Below are 21,068 nucleotides of genomic sequence, written 5' to 3' on the forward strand. Positions count from 1 at the left end.
TTAAACAGCAGTGATTTTTTATTTTTTTAAGATGGTAAAAATGATCCAGATCACAGAATTTGACATAAGTCAAGCTGAATAAAAAAGCTTAAGGAACCATTCAGGGTAAGTGTGGTGGTCCTTTGTACGGTGCTACATCACTGATGACTGAAATGTTAACAAATGTTTTATTAGGAATAGTTTTATTGTATACTACAAAAACAGAAACCGACACCATGTCTGAAGACTCGTCCTCACGCTCTACAGCCGTGGACTACCATGTGGATGAATGTTACTGAGAATTAGGACAATCAAACACATTTATTTTTTACAATATAAAACAGCAGCGGCTCCATCTATTTAATGGACACCCATGCAACCCCCCCCCCCAGTCTTTGCTGTCCTCCCGATCTGAGACGAAGGCCGGCTGAAGGATCAGTGTTTGCTCTTCTTTGATTTTTTGTGGGATCGGTGAGGAGACCTCGATCTGGAGCGGGACTTCTTTGTTGCTTTCTTGGGCGTTCTGGAGCGCGACCGCCGCGATCGTTTAGGTGTGCGAGGTGATGACGGAGATCTGGTGAGCAAAAGAATGCTTTAGACAAAGTTCAACTTTTGGTTTATTAAAAAAAGCTAAAGGTTGTACCTCTTGGAGGATTTTTTGCTGCTGGGGCGAGGAGAGTCTTTATGGGACGCGCGGGAGGATGTGTCTTTAGAATACGATCGATCGGAGCGTTCTGATCGTTCAGAACGCGGTGACGCGGACCGACCGCGTCTGCTGGCGCTCCTGGTTGGACTGGGGGACCCACTGTGGTGTCGCTTCCTGTGGAACAGGAAGAACAAACATCAGGTGGTGTAAAACGTGGAACCTGTCCTCCATGGCAAACCAAACCCACCTGTCCTTTCTGGTTGGCGTGTCGTCCTTTTCCTTTTCCTTCTTCAGCTCTTTCAACCGCGCCTCGGCTTTCTCCTTTTCCTTTTTCTCCTTCTCTTTCTCTCGCTCTAGTTTCTCCTTTTCTTTTTCCTGAGGGAAGAGTAATCGAAGACTTTAGTCCATTGTCGGGTCCTGCGTGCGGTGGACTCCACCCAGGTCATTACCTTTTGTAGCAGCTTGTCCCTGTAGTGCTCCACCTGCTCCTGAATGGTCTGGCCTGATTTTTTGGGTCTTTTCCCAGATTCCAACTCATCCTGGAACTTCATGACTTTCACCTGTTTGAAAAACACAAATAAACTCATCACAACAACCAGCTGTAATGAATAAAACCACTACGATTGACGGAATAAAACCTCGATCTCTCTGAGCTTGCTGCGTTTCTCCTCGTTCATCTTGGCCTTCGTGTCGGAGTCATCTCGGATAGGATTGAAGTAGGTCTGGTTATCGTCGGAGCGGGGGCTCCGCTCATCCTCACCGCTGTCCTCAGCCCTACTGTAGATGGAGAAGTTTAATAATACACACTGAAGAGTCTAAGAGCCGTTTGTTCTTACGACGGAAGAACTCACTTTTTTGACTCATCTGGTTGCTCGAACGCTTCCCATTTGGAGGTCGTCACGGCTGAGAGAACAAAAGCATCCCGTCAGACGCGTGCTACCAGCAGAGCCTTTAATAAACCGGCAACTTCAGCAGGAACATTACCTTGAGATGCTAGCTCCGTCTCATCTACTGCTTCCCATTTGGACGGCGCTACCTTGAAAGCTGCCTCCTTCGACTGATCGACTGTAAACACCAGAACCAGTAATGCAGCATCATTCAGAGAAAACTTTTCCGCTTTTGTACGAGTTTCCGCTTGACTCACAAGGGATTCCATCCAAGTCCTCATCTATGGACTTGATGGGAACTCCGTCTAAGTCGTCCAGGGAGGCGCCGTCGATCGGTGCTCCATCGAGGGTTCCTGCATCGATGGGCATCCCGTCCACATCCTCCAATGGGGCGCCGTCTACATACTCACCCAGGGGAGCACCATCAAGGTCCTCTGCTGGCTCAGGCTGTCACATGATGGAGGGATAAAAGAAAAAAAAAAAATAATCAATGAACACATTTGTAAAAGTCTAAAGAGACACGTAATAATCACGTAAAAGACAGAGCTACGTACCTCTGGAATAACGACACCTGGAGCCTCCTTTTCCACGGTGAGGTTAACGAGACCCAGGAAGATGTTCTGCAGCTTGATGAGGAAGGGGTCGGGGTATACGGCCCATTCCTCCCACGCCCGGAAACATGACATCACCCTTTGCTATTAAAAAAACAAACAATGATGCAACTACGTTTCTAGGACCTTCTTACATCTTGTGAGGATTTTTACCTTGAAGTTCTCGCTCTGCAGGTGGCCTTGTATCGTCTTGTACGTGGCGTTGAGGTCAGAGAAAATCTGGCAGAGCTTTGTCTCAAAACTATAGAGAAGAACAGAGAAGGTGAACAATTCACAGGAGAAAAACTAATCTGGTCCGACTAAAGCTAGACTACTCACTACTTCCTGTAGTAAGACGCGTTGGACACTTTGGCTGAAGAGTTGAACAGCACATCAGAGACGAGATATAACCGTGCAATCTGAAGCAGGTGAAAGCAACACAAGTTAGAACCTGTTAAGAGAACCAGAACTGTAGAACGCGTGTTCTGCTCATGCCTTCTTTGGTAGAGGGGTCTTTAGGATGGACAGGGACTCTGTGACGCACTCTACAATCTCCTCAGCAGCTTCAGCGTGGCTCAGACAAAACAGCATAGCCTCAGCGACGTCGCCCCTCCGAGGAGTCAAACCTCGGAGCATCTCCTCCAGCTTGTCCCTCTCCCTGGAGACACCAGCAGGCGGTTCGTTAGTAAAGACACCGAGTCCGCCACAGATCAGAGACGGTAAGATGTCAGTCAGTTCCTCGTCTAACATTACAGCTCATCTAGAGAACTCTGGGTGCATGCTGCATCTGTTACCACGGTAACGGCTCCACAGGTGTTGGCGAACATTCAAAGGCAGCTAATTAGTAGCTGATCTACTCGTATCTGCAGAGGCTTGAGGCTCGCCAGTGACTTGCTCAGCCTGGCTGCAGGTTTAAGGAAACCAGAAGTAAAACCTCACATTCTCAGAGTGAAAAAGGGGTGTGTCCACTCTACAAACCGTTCTGTCCAACTTTTTGGACCTGAAAGCGCTGAAAAATAACATCAAGAGACTTGCTATCCAGAAGATGAAAATGCCTTTATTGTCCAAAAGCAAACTAAACATGCACTTCCCCATGGCTAACGTGTCCACTAGCTAAAGAAGCTAACCTGAAAGCAGCCCCTCCCACCCCTACCTGAATGAAATGAGATTTCCTGAGGTATTTTTTAGGACCTTTAGACTCTGAATTTAAGGAATACTAGTCATTTTTAATAATTTGTTAGGCCTTAATAATAGGAAACCTAATTTAAGGCTTTAAGGATCCGCAGATACCGTTATTAGACATGTTAGCCTGAGTCAGCACCGATTCAGGCTAAAGTGTGGAGTTAAACACTAAAGGTGTCCCATACATTCAACACGACATGAACAACTATTCATACAAGGGTGGTCTTACTCTTCTTTCAAGCAGCCTTTCTTGTTGGCCTCCTCTTCATCCTCCTCTTCATCACCATCATCATAAGGACCATGGAGGTATGGATTAAGAGGAGGTGGACGCCACAAAGAGCCATTTTTAAACATTCTGTAGTCCTCTGTTCGCCATTTGGCTGGCGATTCGCCCTGGGGGGGGGGGAGGAAGTTAAATATTGAGAATCATCAGGATGTGAACACAAAACGCTGTTCTGGCATTTTAGCTGGAGCCATTTTTAATGCACAAAACCAACCTGTAGTATGGAGTAGAGCTTCCAGCGGTAATACACGTGTGCTGGGCTCTGGTTGTCAAACAAAAACCTGAAAGATAAAAAGAATCAGAACAATTAAAAGTGTGAATAGGAGGATTTATACTCCTGGATGAGGCTCTTGTGAACACTTGTGATGCACACCTGTACATTGGGTTGTTGAGTTCTCTGTTCATGATCATGGCTTCAAACATTGGGCCTTCACGCACCACAAATTCGATCATGCGGTGGATGAGAGAGAGCAAATTCCTACAAGAAAGACACAGTTAAAGCAAATGGATTCAGACCAACACACTCCTGAGCTCTACTTCAACCCTTAAAGGCTTAAGTTATGCCTGGTGGCGCGACACCCACAGCTGGGCCAGTTAGTCACGCCACCAGGAATAAGTTGAGCGTGATTGTGACCAAGCCCTTAAGCCTACATGAATAGATGCCTTTTAAAATAAAAACATTTCTTTGTCAATAAGAAATAAAATATATTTCCAGTTAGAAAATGAATGCATGATTATTTAAAGTGCTGGATTTTTTAATAGCGCTGCACTTTTAAAATCCCTTCCAATAAAATAAGGATTTACGACTGGATTGGAAGTGGGGGGGCCGTTTCGGCTCCCGCTGATCTCCTGACAGATTAACTACTGCTGGAGGAATGTGGTGCATCTAAAGCTCTCTGTGACAATTTAAGGGGGAATATGTGTTGCAGATTACATCAGATTAGCCTAAAGTGGCCAACATGACTAAGGATGCCTTTCATGTGACAACACAGATAACATTTACTCAAAGTGGAGCCGATCGTACCGGTGACGGGGTAAAATTCTGTATACTTTCCCAATCCATCCCATGATGCTTTTCAGGTCCCTCGCTGCTGCAGACAGTTCAGCTTGTGCTGCTCACCGAGGCCAATGTCAAAGGTCGTATTTAGGCTAATGCTAGCAGGTTTGGTTTTGTTGATCTGGGCCAGATTGACTGAGCTCGCCATCGAGTGACAGAGGCCAAAGGGGGGAGACGGTCTGAGTGAGCAATGGCCAGATGGAGGACTACAGAGCATGTATGAAGCAGAATCACGGTCGCAATGATTAGAACGGTTAGTGGTCCGAGAAATCGTCACCGATTCATAATTACTGCAGTTATTTTAATTTTACAACTGTGTAAAAATCACACAAACACGTCCTATAAAGGTTCTGAACTCCAGACGATATTTATTGCTGCTTTTCAGAGATGCTGCTTTTGTAAACCAGAAGTAATCTCTGGGATTAGAAAATTACAGTGTAAAACTTTATAAATGTATTCCAGTCAACACTGAAGGACGGAGACCCGGAAGGAAATGAGATGCTAAACTCTTACTAGTGCAGTTGTTACGCCTACACATTCTCACACCCAAAGCGTAGAAAAATGACGCGTGTGACCAAGCGTCAAAATATGACGATCAGGGTGCCCCGGCGCGTCGGGAGAGGACGCGCAAGAACACGTGTCACCGCGGGCGTCAGTATCCGACGGCCGCGGTGACATGGACATTATTCCTCGAACCTCTAGCGATTTAACCTTTCCCTCACCCCCATCCTAACCTTAACTCAGTGATTTTCAGTTAAGCTTTGCATGCGCAAGCTGGTTAAGGTCAGGATGGGGTTGAGGGGAAGGTTAAGTAGTTCACAAGTCGGTCAAATGTCCATCTCACCACGGATACCGACACCCGCGGTGTCCCTGCGCGTCATATTTTGACGCTTGGTCACACGCGTCATTTTTCTACGCTTTGGGTGTGAGGATGTGTTGGTTACGCATGTCCTTATTTATTTTCACTGTTGATTAGTAAGATTATTATTAGTAGTAGGATAAATTATATTATTGCTATGGAGAACTGCCATATCAGTTTGTTATGAACAGATGTAATTTGACTCAGCTGTGGCTTATTTGATGATCTCAGAGACACGGATGATCAGAGGAGTTTGACAGTAAAGGGCCTGTGTTTGTATAGCGCCTTCTTAGGGTTCTATACACCCCCCAATCAGTCATTCACATCCACATGGCGATGAGCTACGATGTAGCCTCAGCTGCCCTGGGGCACACTGACAGAGGAGAGGCCTGCCATATATTGGCGCCACCAGCAGGCAAGGCGGGTTAAGTGTCTTGCCCAAGGACACAACAGCAGCAAACCTGCAACCTTCCAGACAACCCACTCTACCTCCTGAGGTACTGCTGTCCTTCAGCCGCAACTAAAAGCTCTGCAGATGGACGTCCTGAATTTCTCCTTTAGCATCTCTGGGAATCTAGAATATTCCCACATGCGCGCGTGCGTCCGTTCCAGGCTTTGGTTCCAGCGGACTGTTTTTGGGCAGAGTTGGAGAAGTCCTAACGTGAATTAACCGAAGCATTTCACACCGTGCTTATTAGTCAAACCGGTTATTCGTTGCAACCCTAAGCAGAATATCGCGTCACGGAAGTAGGGGAAGATGTTTCGGTAGCGATGACCTTCGACCCTGAACAGGAATTAAATCAGATCTATCGAACTTCTACAAGTGTAGAAAAATAAACGACGGTGGTGTCAGCAGAACTCCAGGACGTAAACAGGGTCCAATCATGTCAACCATTGCTCATCCACACTCATCAGCCCCCTGTAGCATGCAGTGATCAATTGATCAGGCTTTCATTTCATTATGGGATGTTTCTGTTTGTTTTCAAAGTTTGAACACCAATTTGAAAAAAGAAAAAACATGTACCTTTCTGTTGGGATAACCACTTTGACTATGGCTTGCGACAGAGTCTGTATATGAAGTCACATCAGATAATAAACATAGAATGTGAGTATTGTTAAAAAGGCAACAAGGAAAAATATAAGAAATGCATTTAAATGTGCATAGAGACAACAAACCCACCCTACTTTAAAACACACATCCTATCACAGACTAACAGTTTATAGTCACATGTTTAATTTTATCTTATTCAGCATGAAAACTAAGTTACAGAAACCAAAAGTAAAACCTGGACTGACTGCTCAAACCAAACGTTTCACCAGCATTATTTAAAAAACAAAACAGCCACAGCCCATGAAGTGAGTGTGTGACGTTCTGAATTACCTTATCAAACTCCTCCTTGTTTTTGGGTGGAGGAAGCAGGGGAGCGTTTGGGTTTTTTAGCCTCTCCCGGGGCTGAGCGTTGAAGGGCAGGCCAGAGGGCGGTGGGGGGAGAGTATGCTCCATCATGGAGGGAGGGATATAGATGGGATGGGGCGGAATGGGCACTCCTTTGCCCCATCCTAATTTCATCTCAAAGTTCATAATCATCTTTCCTGAAATTTGGGAAAAATTTAAACATGAGGCTGAAAAATTCAAACTGTGTTTAAGTTTTTGTTATTTGACATAAAAAAGTACCGTTTAAATTCTTGAGCGCTCGCTCAGCATCTCTCCTGTTCATGAAGGCTACAAAACCACAGTTCCGCTCCCGAGCTCTCTCTTCATCTGTCCTCGGCCACATGATCTTTACGCTGGCTAGTGGGCCGTATCGACCAAACTCCTGACACAGCATCTCCTCGTTCATCTAGAATGATTCACACAGGAAATAATTAGTTTCAAACCACAGAAAATTGATACATTTAAACAACATACCTACTTAAAATGAAGCAGTAAAATTTTAAATCCAAGCAAAGCTGCAACCCAGCTCGTGCTTTTATAACAAAAGTGCCTCACTTAGCTTCTTGGAGTCTTTCCTTCCATTCAGTACGAGACTGGAGAAAAGGTTACCTGTGGGTTGATATTTCCAAGATACAAGTTAGTGGTGGAAGGGTCTCCAACGTCATGGGAACCCGGGGCGCTGTCATCCAATACTGCAGACACAGAAAAGAGAAAAAGATTTCCTTTTGCTGTCTGAAAGCATAAATAATCTTCTTAGCAGGTTAAAAATATTCAGTCACTATTCAGAGTTAAAATTACCACTGGACGGACGGTTTCTTCTTGAAGAACCATCCACTAAAAGAAGCAAAAGAGCCATAAAAATTATGTTTTAGGAAAAAGAAAAACGGGGGGGGGGGGGGAGAGACGCATGTGTTCTGGGGGGGCACGTTGGTCCATGAACTTTAAATACTCACAGCGTCTTCCTTCCATTCCAGGCAGAGGTTCAAAACGACTAACCCGTCCTTTCATCTTATGTCTTTCATCTCTTTCTTCCTGAATTCTACAGAAAAATCACATCAGTTTTTTACTTTTATACAACTTCTGTGAATATTTGTGTAAAACACAAGTTCCAGGTCCTTTTGATACGTACTGCTTAAGCTCCTCCTTGAAAAGCTCCAAGTTGCTCTTCTTCTTTTCTTTTTCACTACTTTTCTTCACAGTCTGAAACAGACAAACACACATTATTAGTTGAGTAAAAATAAATCTGTAACAGACAACATGTGCTGACTTTGATAGTACTTACGTTTCTTTTGTCTAACGGTAAAAACTGAGATGGAGTCTCCAAAGGCAGGATGCTTTTTGTATGGGACTCAAAACGTGACCTGGGCTTGTATAACTTTCCTCTTTTCTCATCAGCAGCTGCTTCTTCTACACAGAGAATGGTAAACAGTAATGTTGGCTTAAATTACATCCATAACAGACAATTTCACCTATGTAAATCTGGTGGAATATCCTAATATTTTTTTTACCAGTTAAACATGTTTGGAAAGTAGGACGATGACAGTCTGCATCATGCATGTTCACAGCATTAAAAATGCCAATGTTACTGTAGAACAAAGGCTCCTTCAATAAAAGCACACACCACCAGACGTACAGTTTCATTCCTTGGTTTATATAATAACCAGCAATTTATGCAAAATATGGACTTGAACTTCTTGATCAGCTGATTTACTAGAGTTCCTGTCATCTTTAAGTTGTTGCATTCATTGTTGATTGTGATGTCATGTAAGTGGCACCGAAAATTTTATTAATGAATGCACGCACACGCACACACACACTGCAACTTGTATTGATAAAAAATAGTAGAATGTACCTTTTGTTGCATTTGCAATACCCCCACGAACAAAGGTCTTGACTTTACCCTCTGCTCCTCCTTCAAAAGCAGCAAGAAACTCTTCATAGATCTCTGCTGCTGCTCGCTCATCTTCCTGAACAAAGTAAATTCAAATAAATTAGTTTATTACGAAAACAAACAATATATATATATATATATATATTGTATAAATTTTTAGATTCGTCTTTTAAAATAGAATATGCTGCAAAAATAGTAAGTTTTATGATACAGCTTGCCTTTTTCTTTATTTCATCCTGTTCCTTCTTGCTCAAGGTCCTCTTTGCCACTGCCATCTTCCCGATGCTGAATGACTTGAGTTTGCTCTCAAGAAGCGCCTGTTGTTGCAAACAAACTCGGTATTATCCCGTTTTTTATTAGCATCAACAAAATCTGTAGTCACAAACGCTACCATCACATAAAAACATAACTCCGTTACCACTTGCAACTCACAGACCGACGCATTGTAGGTTAACCGTAATTCTCAAAAAACTAAACGAGCTAACGTGGATTAAAGCGTTGCCATAATTTAGGAATAAACTTAATGCAACTGGAGTGGCATACAGTGAATACGATGTACTTTAAATTGATTAGACTTAAAAATTAACAAAAGGCCTAACAACTAGCTAAACATCACGCCAAAAAGCTAACGTTGACATAACTTTAGACCGCAATCAAAGAGTATTTTACTTAATTTACGTATATACCACTCAAACACTTCACGGTGAGTAACATTCGGTACTATCTGGTGTACAATTAACTATATACGTTGATTCCCATGTTGCGGTGGCTAATTTGTTAGCTTAGCCACGCTACATTTACCGCGGCGGCACTTTGCTAACGTCGTTGGTCACAGCCACAGCGCTGCTCTAGTGTGAGTTTGAAATGTTAGCATTCAAGATTTTTAACGAATACAGTAATTAACATCGTTTTCAATAACAAAGAAACAACATAACGAAAACAATAATACACGTTAATGTTCACCTTTGCGCTAGCTTTTTGAGAGCCTGGCGTCCGGTCCGCCATCTTTCTGGAAAACTAGAAAAAAGTCGATCACCGATACAATGATGGCAGCGTCTAAACTACAGGCCACGCAGTCAATCACCGACTCTTTGATTGGTTGACTAAACTTTCTGTTTGTTCGCGGATAGCGGCTGTCAACTTTCATAGAAGTCTTTGAATGAGATTTTCTTTATTTTGATTTTGTCGTGTGTGTGTGTGTGTGTGTGTGTGTGTGTGTGTGTGTGTGTGTGTGTGTGTGTGTGTGTGTGTGTGTGTGTGTGCGCGCGCGCGTGGTTTTGGCTAAAAATTACACAAGCTGGCAGAGAAAAAAAAAAGTGAGGCATTCAATTACATACCCAAAATATATAATATAAATTGATAAAATGTGGAAAAAAAATATTTATTTCCATGTGTTTAAATTTCACATTTATTTTCATTGGAGAACAGTTATGTCACATTATATTTTTTAAATTAGTAAGATTACAGCACAGGTGGCCAATTCTTACAGAAAAATTTAATTTGCTAATATTAAATGGTGGGTAACATACGTCCACACTTCTGTTGGCCTACATTAATGTTTTTCCTGTTTAAAACAACATGTACTTTTATTTGTAAAAAAAATATATCTATGTCTCACTGTGTGTGTTTTTTAGATGCAGTTGATAATTTAGGCAAGGCAAGTCACAGATGGTTAAATAGTTTGTATAAATTAAGACATAATGGCTTTCTCATTATTTTGACTAGCTATGCTAATAACACTAATTTAAAACCCATAGTAATTTTTTAGTGATATGTTTGATTTAGAAATAATCTAAAGGAAGTGCTAGGGACTAGGGAGTAATGTCTTGTTTAGCCTAATGAACGCTGCATGTAGTAACAGCTTTTGTCCGCCAGGGGCGACATAAATCCTAGAAAGCCATACATCAAGAGATTGAGCTCTCACTCCCTGTCTCTGTGTGGTTGACCTAAAGGAAACTTTTGTGACCCAGTGCTCCTGAGGGCCTGTCTGCCGCTGCACACAACCTTCATGCTTAACAGAAATTAGTGTTTTTAGCTAAATGAAAAGAGTGAAACACAGTTACAGCGAGACCCTGTTGCTCGTGCCAAAACGCTGTAGCTTTTTATTTTGAAAGGGATTACAGGAAGTGTTTCTACTAACTATTGTAACTCTTCTTCTTCTCCTCCTCAAATTCTTCTCCTTAATATTAATATTAACAAGAGGAGATTTTTTCCAGCTTTACTGAAAAAAGGAGGGTAAAATATTTTCTAAATCTCGGGTCACCAACTCTGGTCCTTGAGGGCTACCATCCTGCACATGTTAGCTGTTTTGATGCTCCTACACACCTGATTGGAATCAATGAGTAATTAACAGACCTGTGCAGAGTTAAGGAAACAATTAAATTACTCCATTCAGGCGTGGTAGGTCTGGAAAAACAAAAAACTTGCAGAATGGTAGCCCTCAAGGACTAGTGTTTAGTTCTAGCTTTTCGCCACTAGAGGTTGTCAATTCGCCCTTCTGGCTCGTAGCACGATCCAATGTGTAGCTCGATGGAACACAAGGTGTGACACAAACGCACTGCATTACGTGTGTCACACACGAAAAGTACACATTTTTGAGTGTTGTTAACACGTTGTTTACGTGTCATTTTTGTGTTTTTTGCAGGTTGAATTCACGTCAATAGTAAAGGGTTTGCGCATTGATTGCTCGTTAACAACTTTTACTTTTCATGAGAAATGCACATAATGTTGTGTGTTTGTGTCTCACCTGGTCTTCCATAGAGTTCACATGGAATAACTTTTTTCAGCATGAGAAATTGGGGGTGTGGCGTGAGATCGTGTGCAGACAGTCAAGTGTCTCATGTGTATTAAGCAACAGTTGGCAGCCATTATAGAAACTAAAGTGGTGTTTGAATATTGCAACCATCAATAATAATAAAAATAACAAAAATAAAATGTTTTAAATGTCAGTTTTCAAGTCAAGGCATCTGTTTGAAATGTTGCTGGTGTGACCATGGACATAATTTTCACTTTAGAAGTGTGTGTGTGTGTGTGTGTGTGGGGGGGGGTATCTTTACAGTATGTTCTAATGGGAAACAGGCTTCAACACAAACGGTTGTTTTCTGCTTGGTCCTAGAGCTCAACCAGTGTCAATTTAATATAGAGTAATATTGCTATTGAATGGTAAAAAGTGCAGGGGTCAAAACTTGCCTTTGGAAAAAGTGGGGGGGACATATCCCCCCCCCCCCCCCCAAAAAAAAATTACGTCCATGGGTGTGACGTTGTGGAATGTTACCGTTAAAAAGTGTTCCCAGTCAAAGGAAGCACTAAAGTTTTAACTTAAAGTTTTATTATTAGTCATTTTTTCATTTTCTTTTTTTATACTGCATACTTTGTCAGCAAACAGGAGGAGAAACAGGTTTTTTGTTGCGGTGGCAAACATGAAAACTCCACTTTTAGAAGGAACAACAAAAAGTGTACACACTGCGCGGTCTCTCGCGGCGCCTTTTTGGCAGACCTTCACTTAATAGCACAACACCTGTTATTAGTTGTGTTCAGCAGCACCGGCACTGAATCAGTTGTAGAACACCATAACTAAATAACTGTCTTACTATTTTATCTTATTTTAATCTGTTGTTAGACTGAAGCAAACATTTTCCAGGCTTTGTAAAAACTAGAGAATTTAGAGTTTTAGGATGAGCTGCTGTGTAGAAAGCAGCATCCCAGGTACATGTCGGCTTCAGCAGGTGGTACTCTAAATTTTCCTGAGGCAGATTTATTCATTATACGACTGACTTTTATTTAAAATCTTACATAGAGCCTATTTGAATTGTAGTGGTGCATTTAAGGAAGGAACTTGGACATATGAAGTCTGTCAAATCTTAATCTAATCCTAATCTTAAATCTAGCCTGTAAAGTGTACATGCCCTAAATTATTGGAATGTCAGACCATGCATAAATAATTCCAGTCAAGTTTAATCATGCCAGCTCCTTCATGGTTTTCCAGGCCAGGTGAAGTATGGAGCTTATGCGGGACCCTACACCCGCCCACCCCCTTGCTCCGTCCCTCCTTCTGCAGAACAAACGCTACATTCATGTGCTTGAGCTTGCAGTTGCTCACTCTCCCTGCAGCAGCAGCAGCAGCAGCAGCAGCTCCTGGCCACTTCCCCCTCACCGTCCCTGCTGCTGAGCGAAGTAATGCCACACATGCCACGGAGCGAAAACAGGAGAAGCTGCGTTTCCCCAGCTATGTGGAGAACATACAGCCTTTTTTGTGCATGGACTCTGCTGTTCCTGACAGAAGTCTGTGCGCAGTCTCAGCTGAGGTACATCTCTTTAACAGCTTTGTGTCAGATTTATTAGAAAAGTAGGGAAGGCTGTGGAGAAGGGAACAGACGATGCCCCAGGACATGTTGTACATTTGAGAGTTATTTTAGTGCTGATTATCACGGGTTTCTTTTTCTTTTTTTATGTTGTTTTAACATTTCACCATCAAAATATTCTTCTTCAGACCAACTTTTACTTGTGGAGGAAACATCACAGGGGAGTCTGGAGTCATCGGAAGCCAAGGTTACCCAGGAGTTTATCCTCCAAACACCAAATGTGTGTGGAGGATCACAGTGAGTCAAGTTTTCACCTTTTAAAACCCCAAAGGGTGCAAATGTGTATATAATATATAATATACATAATATAATATGTGTATACCTGTTCACATTTGGTGTCAGTTTAGTTCCTTATGAAAACATCTAGTCAATCTTTATTTCTCCACCAGGTTCCTGATGGGAAGGTGGTGGCCCTGTCGTTCCGCTTTATTGACCTGGAGAGTGACAACCTTTGTCGCTATGACTACGTGGATGTGTACAGCGGTCACGTCAGTGGGCAGAGACTCGGTCGCTTCTGTGGGACGTTCAAACCAGGAGCTCTGGTTTCCACGGGCAACAGGATGCTCCTGCAGATGGTGTCCGATGCCAACACCGCTGGCAGTGGTTTCCTTGCTGTTTTCTCTGCTGCCCACCCTCATGAGAGAGGTAGGCAGGAAGCTGGGGGTGGCATGCTTTCTGTCTAAACATGCCAAGGTTGCAAAGCTTGTATCATATCTCACCTCTAACCTTGTAGTTAGAGCCATCCATCTTGTGTTTCACTTATCTAATACAGATTTCATTGGACTGATAGCTTAATCTCAGCTAGTCATTGCAGGATGTGGATTTTCTTCTTTTAGGGAGGGAAATTTCCTTTGAAAGCCAAGATCAGAGGGTTTACTCAGAGGTAAATGAGCCTTTTCCTGTCTGCTGTCTGACTGTTTTTTTAGTGTGGAATTCTAATAGATGCTTTCTTGTACCCAGCAAGCCCACAGCTGCAGCAGACTCCATCTAAAAACCTCTTTGCTTGGCTCATACTTATCTGAGGAGCACCGAGCTAAATATGACTCCATCTTTAGTCATCCTGGAAAAGATTCATCATGCAAACTATTGAATTGTTTTGTCATTTGAGGGTGATCATGATCACAATAAACAAACTAACAGTGATGTTTAATTCTCCACAGGTGACCAGTACTGTGGTGGCAGACTGGACAAGCCTTCTGGGACTTTCAAAACCCCAAACTGGCCCGAAAAGGACTACCCAGCTGGTGTCACCTGCTCCTGGCACATAGTGGCGCCTAAAAACCAAGTCAGTCATTTGGCGTTCAGATCTACTTCTACTTGAATAACTGCAAGTCACAAAAATCAGTTGACACTGACTAAACACATATTTCCACACATGCATGTTTTAATTAAACTTCACGACAATGACCATAGCTCATTGATGTTTGGAGTTATATCAACTACGTGCTTTTGTGCGAGAGAAATTTTTTTTGTTCTGCAGATTATTGAAGTGAAGTTTGAAAAGTTCGACGTGGAGCGGGACAACTACTGCCGCTATGACCACGTCTCCATTTTCAACGGGGCAGAAATAAATGACGCCAAGAGGATTGGCAAATTTTGCGGAGACAGCCCCCCAGCGTAGGTGATTTCTGTCTTTCAGAAAGTACTTTGGTAAAGTCAAGTACCCATCATGCCATTAATCTCAGTTCATGATGGATCTGCTTCTCCGGGCTACTTGGTAGGCCGGTGGTCTCAGATGGGAATCAGCTCCTGATCCAGTTCCTCTCAGATCTCAGTCTGACTGCCGATGGTTTCATTGGACACTACAAGTTTAGACCGAAGAAAAACCCGCCCACCACTGTACCGCCTACCACCACCACCTCACAGCCTGTCACTTCCAGGTCGATAAGTAGGTAACTTGGTTCTAGTTAAGTTTTTCTGTGCTCTAAGTCAGAGAACACAACATCCCGGAGGCTGAAAGTCCCATTAGGGAAAAATCCCAGCTTGTGTTCAAACACAACTAAAGCTAAAAATTGTGTTTGACCACAGATTAAACTGTACAGTTATCACACACCATGGGTGTGTGCGTCTGCGCCGGCAATCACAGCTCATTTTCATACTCAAACACTCACATTCCCACACTCTATTGCTTTTTCCCTTAGTCAGGCCAGGTTGCCATGATGTCATCCTGCAATTCTGGTGGTCTTCTCTGGCTTTCCCCTCTCCAGTAACAAAAATATTTACTCAGTCATTTTGTATTTCCTGAAAGCCACAATTCTGTCTTTTACGGACCATCTGTAGCTTAAAAACAGATGCTGTCTTGTCTCATTATCTCACTTTTTTGTCTTTAAACCTCACAGCTATTCATTTGGAGCAGGACTATTGTTTCTGAGGGTATCTAGTAATGAAGCTGCAAATGCAACCAGAACTTACACGACTGCATCGCTGGCTGGGAAAATTACAGAGGGAAAACATTCTTGTGTGTGTGTGTCTCCACAGCTCTGAAGTACTCCGTTGCCCTGTGTCAGCAGAAATGTAAAAGACGAGGGACACTTGAGAGCAATTACTGCTCCAGCAACTTTGGTAAGACCATTGGTGCCTTTTGCAAGTTATAAAAGCCTCGTAAATCATAGTCATCGATATATACCAGCCTTTGTTTTGTTCCCTAAATGAAACCACGGTGTGTATCAGAGGGGCTCTTGACAGCCAGAACTCTCTCTAAGTAGCTGTTTACTGTCCTGATCAGGCCACCCTCTTTGCTCCTTTTAATTTTTCCGTCGTGTAGCTGAAAGACTTACTTGATCGCCGGTTAGGAACTGAAGGACTGTGTACAGTAGAGTACAGTTACTCCAGTATGAGCACACGCTCAACCAGCGGTAAATAAATGCAATGATTCAGACTCTGTTTGCTCCACGATTTTTCTTCTCTGAGATGTTTACCGTATGTGTCAGACAGGTCTTTGGACTAGTTCTTTTGGAGTTGCACCAGCAACTGATGAGCAAATGATGTAGGAAAAGCTCAGCAGGGGGGATCAGCTCATAAAATGACAGAAGTGGTGATACTGTGGTCCAGCCTGACTGCTGGGATCGATTAATCCAATTAAAGCAGCAATCCAGAGTTTTCCCTCTTTCAGGAATTACGTTAGCTTAGAAATGTAGACAGACTGTAGCAGAAGCCAAAGGATTTAGCTCTGCGGGTGGGTCTAACCATGCTCCACTGTCACCTCAGCAGGTCTACCATTGGCCTGAGCAGTTTTGTTTCTTGCCAGTCACGACGCTCAATTGGTTCTGTGGGCGGGATTAGCGGGATAAATATAGGATTGGGTTCTATTTTTGTTACAGGCCGCTTCTGGAACACATTAATTTCCATAGTTAAAGTTCCATTAGTCATCACACACTTGTGAAATTCCTCTTCGCATTTGACCCTCCCCCCGTGGTGAGCGGTGAGCCGCAGCTGTGGCTGCGCTCGGCAGGGGCGTGTCCAGGGAGTGGCCAGGGGTACAAATGCCACCCTTGGAATCTGACTGGCCACCCCAGGGGCCACCACACTGAATTCCCTTTTACTTTTCATTGTCCACAAACGCTTGGGGTAAAACAAAACAAACAAAAAAAAAAAAAAAAAAAAAAAAGTATAACCATTGGTGCCACCCATGCACAAAGTAGTGCCTCACCTGGGCCACCCCATTTTACAAGATCTGGACACGCCACTGGCGCTCAGGAACTACTTGGTGGGTCCCCCCCCCCCCCCCCCCCCCCGATACAGAGTTCTCAGGGACAAATAAGTCACGCTATCTATATATTAAAGCATCCTAACGTGACTAAAATGACAAATGAGAAATGATCCGCACTTGTATAGCGCCTCTCAGAGTAAGGACTCCAAAGCGCTTTACACTACAGTGTATCATTCATTCATTCACACACACATTCACACACGGATGGGGATGAGCTACGATGTAGCCACAGCTGCCCTGGGGCGTACTGACAGAGGCGAGGCTGCCGAGCACAGGCGCCACCGGTCCCTCCGACCACCACCAGCACCAAAACAACGTGTTTTAGCTCTGTTGCTCAGCTACATGTGAACGTTCACAAACAAGAGGCTAGCTTCCATCCGTAACCACGCAAGAAGGAAGAGGGACTTTAGGTGCAGTACATTTTTCTGCCTCTAGATGGTGCCCTCTGAAAAAACTCTGGATTTCTGCTTTAAGCTTACTTTTCTAAAGCAGATTTGCGTAACAGTAGCAAAAGATGCATCTAAAGTAACTTTCCTCTGGCTTTCTCATCCGTCAGGAAATGAAACATTACATTAAGCCCAGACATATTGGGACCATCCGTTTGGAGAGTCCTGTTTCATACTTAATCTACCGCTTCGGCTCACTTTACCCGTGACAACATTTCCATGGGTCAGAACAAGAGACGTGTGTCTTTGTACTTTTAAGGGACCCGGTCAGAATAAACAGGAAATAACTTCACCCTACATGTGGAGACAAAAAATAGAAGGGGGTGCAAAATCTGTTCTTTATAAAACAGTGAAGCTGTCCCTTTTGGGGGTTTCAGAGAACTTTTTCACTGGTGGACCGTTGTGCTGTAAGTGATACAGCTGAGGCTGGATTATTGTTAAGAGTTTAAAGCTCTACAGGCCATAGATGGGGAGCACCCATGGCCTTGAGGAAATGTTGAGAAACTATGTTGTTAATTTATATTTTTTAAAGAAAAGCTGCACTTAGATAAGATGACATCTAGTACCCACAAAACGGTCTTGACTAAAGTATGTTGTGATCCAACAACTATTGAATTAGGATATTTGAAAATAATTTTAGCCACATTTTGTCTATATTTATAAATTTAAATTCTGTTATTCGATCTTACTGTTAACTGTTTTCAGGGGATTTTCCTGTTTCAATTCCCAATTTGATTCTAGGAAAAAATGTAAACAGGCCACCATAAAAGTCCTTTTAGCTTGGGTTACAACTAAACTAAAGTGTTATTGTGATTGTTGTGGTTAGGCAGTGTCACCTCGTCCCAGAGGAACCTTGCTCAGAGTCAGAGTGTCTATGTTGTGAGAACGTGTTTGTGATGACGAAGTCCTGTTAACGATTTCAGATAAAATGTAAGGACAAGTGAAATCTGATGGGTAAAAAGGCAATTTTCTGGGTATACATCCTGCATTGTTACCTTTCATTAAAACATATAAAAATATGCAAAACGTAAATTTAAAAAACACAAAAAATGCATAAAAATACAAAATAAGGAACAAAAACGAATTTAAAAAAGAAAAATAAATGTTTGCCTTTCCTCATCCATTCAAATAAAGGTGTAGATATGACTGATGACTCATGAGAAATGGCACGTTTTCAGCTAATCACTAACGAGATGTTCACACCAGAAACAAAGTCATAAAATAAGTTTGTTACTGTAAAAAGACACAAAGCGGACATCTAGAAACATCAAATGAAACTTGGAGTTGATTAATTAATTTATTATTATTAATACTAATTAACTCAGACCGAAATGTTTGAGAAATTTAAGAGTATTTAAAAGTTTAGATGAAATCAAACATGAAAGTGATGTTCATAGGGTTGAACACGGGAGTAAATCAGGGAGAATCTAATCTTGCTTTTCTGGTTCTGATGCGTAAGTTTCACAGATAACCTGCATTCACCCCTTTTAAAGTCTGTTTTTATGAAAGGCTGAAGAGCTTTGCTGCATGTTCTGAAGCCCGTTTGATCCGTGGAAGTTATCCTACCATCATTCACCAGCGAAGGTTCATGAGGGCACCAACAGATCTTCAACTAGGATGGGATTTCAAAGAAACAGCTATTAAATTACAAAGAAACAGGCCTTAAAACACCTCTGAAATCAGCTGTTGGATGGTTTTTGAACTCCTGAAAAAGGGGTTGACCCTGGTGCTTAAAATACGGGATCACATTGTTGCAGTGAGAATTCTGGCTGACTGCTTAAGCTTTAAATGTATGCTTTTAGAAAGAAAGAAAACCATATCTCTCAAAATAAAAATCCCGAAGCGCTTTCCAAAAAAAAAAAACAGATAAAAGATAAAAAATATGTTTAAAACGAGAAAAATGTTTTAATTGTGAATTACAAAAGAAAATGTAAGGAAAGGGAGAGAGAAAATTAATAGGAAAGAGGGAAGTCAGTGGATCCAGGGAAAGGCACACCAAGAACAGAACAAGGAAAGGGTGGTGACACAAAAGCCAGCTTGAACAGGAGACTTTTCAGCTGCTTTTTAAAGGAGATCACTGAGTCCACTGATCTCATGCTCGGCGAGAGTGTTCCAGAGTCTGGGGGCCACAGCAGTCTCAGAAGCATCAGCTGTTACTTGTTCAGAGGCTCAGTGGCCACAGACCGGACCCACGAGGTCATCAGGTTACGTTTAAAAACTAACAGCTTGAATGGTTTCCTGCTAATTTGCTATAACTCCTAATCAGGCTCATTTTGTGTGAACATCCATGGATTTTTTTCCTTTTTAAAGACAACACCAGTAAATTTGCTACGATCAGTTGAAATTTAGGCTATAAAATGAGAGTTTTGTATGTTTTATGGAGTTTTTTTCACCCTGTTTTTGTGTGTGTGGCAGTGATTACTGGGACAGTCATTACTGCAGTGATGAGAGGAGGAAGCATGTATGCAACCGTCTCCATCATCAACGTTTATAAAGAAGGCAGCCTAGTGATCCAGCAGGCGGGGAAAACTATGAGCACCAAGATCATCATCCTCTGTAAAAAGTGTCCATTTATCAGAAGAGGTGAGTGAACGTATAAAAAAACAGTAACAGCGCGTGTAGACGCTGATGCATTCAACAGCTGGTTGACTGATTTGAATAACAACAGACTCTGAGTTTGCCTCCTCTGCTGTGCTCAGCTGAACGACCCGAGGCCGGTGTTGGGTGAGCGGCAGAACTCACTGTACAAATAGTCAACCGGACCATCCATACACACCTGCCGCTATGTGCAGACTCTCATATTCGGCCTCCCTGAATGTCTCTGCCGTTCTGCCGCTGCATTCAGGTTTTTTCTGTGTGACCTTACCAGGCTTGAACTACATCTTCATGGGCCAGGTGGATGAGGAGGGCCGGGGGAAAATCGCCCCTCACCACTTCGTCATGGCCTTCAAGACGAAGAACCAGAAAGGACTCAGCGTTCTGAAAAACAAGCAGTGCTAATCTCCGGTAGAACCCAGTATCTCCTTTGAACAGTTCCTGCTGGAGACTCGGCTGTGGATGGAAACGAATCAAAACACGGACCATGAATTAAATAAATATATGATTACAGAGCTAAAACGTTGCTCTATTCATCAACTCAGTCAGGTACTTTTGCGGCGGATGTGGAACTGTCGGTGTCTTCTGCAGACGGAGATTAATGTGCAGAAAATATTTGAAAATGTCCTTTTCTGTTCCCAAATGGTTCCCAGTCCAGTCACATTCCCAACTGCAGGGATTTAAAACAGAGCTATTTAGAGAAACGTTACCCTGGACATCTGTTCCGACATCCCATAGTGGCACTTTTATCTTGAAACCATTCTGCACTCAGCCTTTTTTTTTTTTACCATTAAAGCTGCAGAATAAATGTGAATAAAGTCATCAGGTTTGACAATCTTGCCTGATACACAGACATGATTTATGGGACTTGTGTAACAAGCAGCTTTTGCATTGTTTCAATGGGCAGGGTTGGAAGTTTTAAACATGATAAAGTGCAATATTTAGTGTTCCTGTTTTTCATGGAGTGGGTTTCCATTTGTTTTTCACTTTCCTATAGATGCAATGCACCACAAGCAGTAATGTCCTTAAATTACCGATTTAAAGTAACAAAAAGACTATTTTCATATGAACAAAATCTATATATTATTTATATTTGATTGTTTTCACCAGTTCTAATAAAACTCCTCCAACACTCCCAGTTTGTTTGT

General features: G+C 42.5%; 2 protein-coding genes across 4 annotated transcripts; one reads left to right on the plus strand and one right to left on the minus strand.

Annotated features, from left to right (window-relative positions):
* u2surp (U2 snRNP-associated SURP domain containing) lies at positions 1 to 9,921 on the minus strand. Of its 3 annotated transcripts, none has more exons than XM_070553158.1 (26): positions 9,773 to 9,921; positions 9,028 to 9,126; positions 8,771 to 8,885; positions 8,201 to 8,325; positions 8,048 to 8,118; positions 7,872 to 7,957; positions 7,717 to 7,752; positions 7,528 to 7,610; positions 7,159 to 7,324; positions 6,865 to 7,076; positions 6,508 to 6,551; positions 3,941 to 4,045; positions 3,782 to 3,848; positions 3,514 to 3,677; positions 2,598 to 2,760; positions 2,442 to 2,521; positions 2,277 to 2,364; positions 2,067 to 2,207; positions 1,770 to 1,959; positions 1,610 to 1,690; positions 1,477 to 1,528; positions 1,264 to 1,399; positions 1,075 to 1,185; positions 873 to 1,000; positions 623 to 799; positions 1 to 553 (listed from the first exon to the last, which is right to left on the minus strand). In XM_070553158.1, the coding sequence occupies exons 1-26, from the start codon at positions 9,812 to 9,814 to the stop codon at positions 415 to 417; spliced, it is 2,901 nt and encodes a 966-aa protein (XP_070409259.1). In that variant the 5' UTR covers positions 9,815 to 9,921; the 3' UTR covers positions 1 to 414. The 3 variants fall into 3 exon arrangements, with proteins under 3 accessions (XP_070409259.1, XP_015810577.1, XP_054607193.1); XM_015955091.3 differs by having other exon boundaries at positions 1,264 to 1,402; XM_054751218.2 differs by lacking the exons at positions 6,508 to 6,551; positions 7,159 to 7,324; positions 7,528 to 7,610; ... (5 more) ...; positions 9,028 to 9,126; positions 9,773 to 9,921 and having other exon boundaries at positions 1,264 to 1,402; positions 6,865 to 7,053.
* Positions 9,922 to 12,865: 2,944 nt separating this feature from the next.
* pcolce2b (procollagen C-endopeptidase enhancer 2b) lies at positions 12,866 to 21,055 on the plus strand. Its single transcript, XM_015955097.3, has 9 exons — positions 12,866 to 13,113; positions 13,299 to 13,407; positions 13,560 to 13,815; positions 14,331 to 14,455; positions 14,651 to 14,787; positions 14,892 to 15,058; positions 15,649 to 15,732; positions 19,741 to 19,908; positions 20,195 to 21,055. Exons 1-9 carry the CDS (start codon positions 12,986 to 12,988, stop codon positions 20,323 to 20,325), a joined length of 1,305 nt encoding a protein of 434 aa, XP_015810583.3. The 5' UTR covers positions 12,866 to 12,985; the 3' UTR covers positions 20,326 to 21,055.
* The last annotated feature ends 13 nt before the right edge of the window (positions 21,056 to 21,068 follow it).

The sequence above is a fragment of the Nothobranchius furzeri genome, chromosome 7 (genome assembly GCF_043380555.1).
Source record: "Nothobranchius furzeri strain GRZ-AD chromosome 7, NfurGRZ-RIMD1, whole genome shotgun sequence".
Taxonomy (NCBI): Eukaryota; Metazoa; Chordata; class Actinopteri; order Cyprinodontiformes; family Nothobranchiidae; genus Nothobranchius; species Nothobranchius furzeri.

Bases quoted from the DNA above. Each gene is read 5' to 3' on its own strand.
- u2surp (XM_015955091.3), bottom strand. From the start codon at position 9,814: ATGGCGGACCGGACGCCAGGCTCTCAAAAAGCTAGCGCAAAG. The intron at 8,886-9,027 runs GCAAGCTGTATC...TACTTTGTTCAG, and splicing joins AGGATGAAATAAAGAAAAAG to GAAGATGAGCGAGCAGCAGC. The intron at 1,403-1,476 runs GTGAGTTCTTCC...CTCCATCTACAG, and splicing joins CAACCAGATGAGTCAAAAAA to TAGGGCTGAGGACAGCGGTG.
- pcolce2b (XM_015955097.3), top strand. From the start codon at position 12,986: ATGCCACACATGCCACGGAGCGAAAACAGGAGAAGCTGCGTTTCCCCA. The intron at 14,456-14,650 runs GTCAGTCATTTG...TTTGTTCTGCAG, and splicing joins TAGTGGCGCCTAAAAACCAA to ATTATTGAAGTGAAGTTTGA. The intron at 15,733-19,740 runs GTAAGACCATTG...TGTGTGTGGCAG, and splicing joins TTACTGCTCCAGCAACTTTG to TGATTACTGGGACAGTCATT.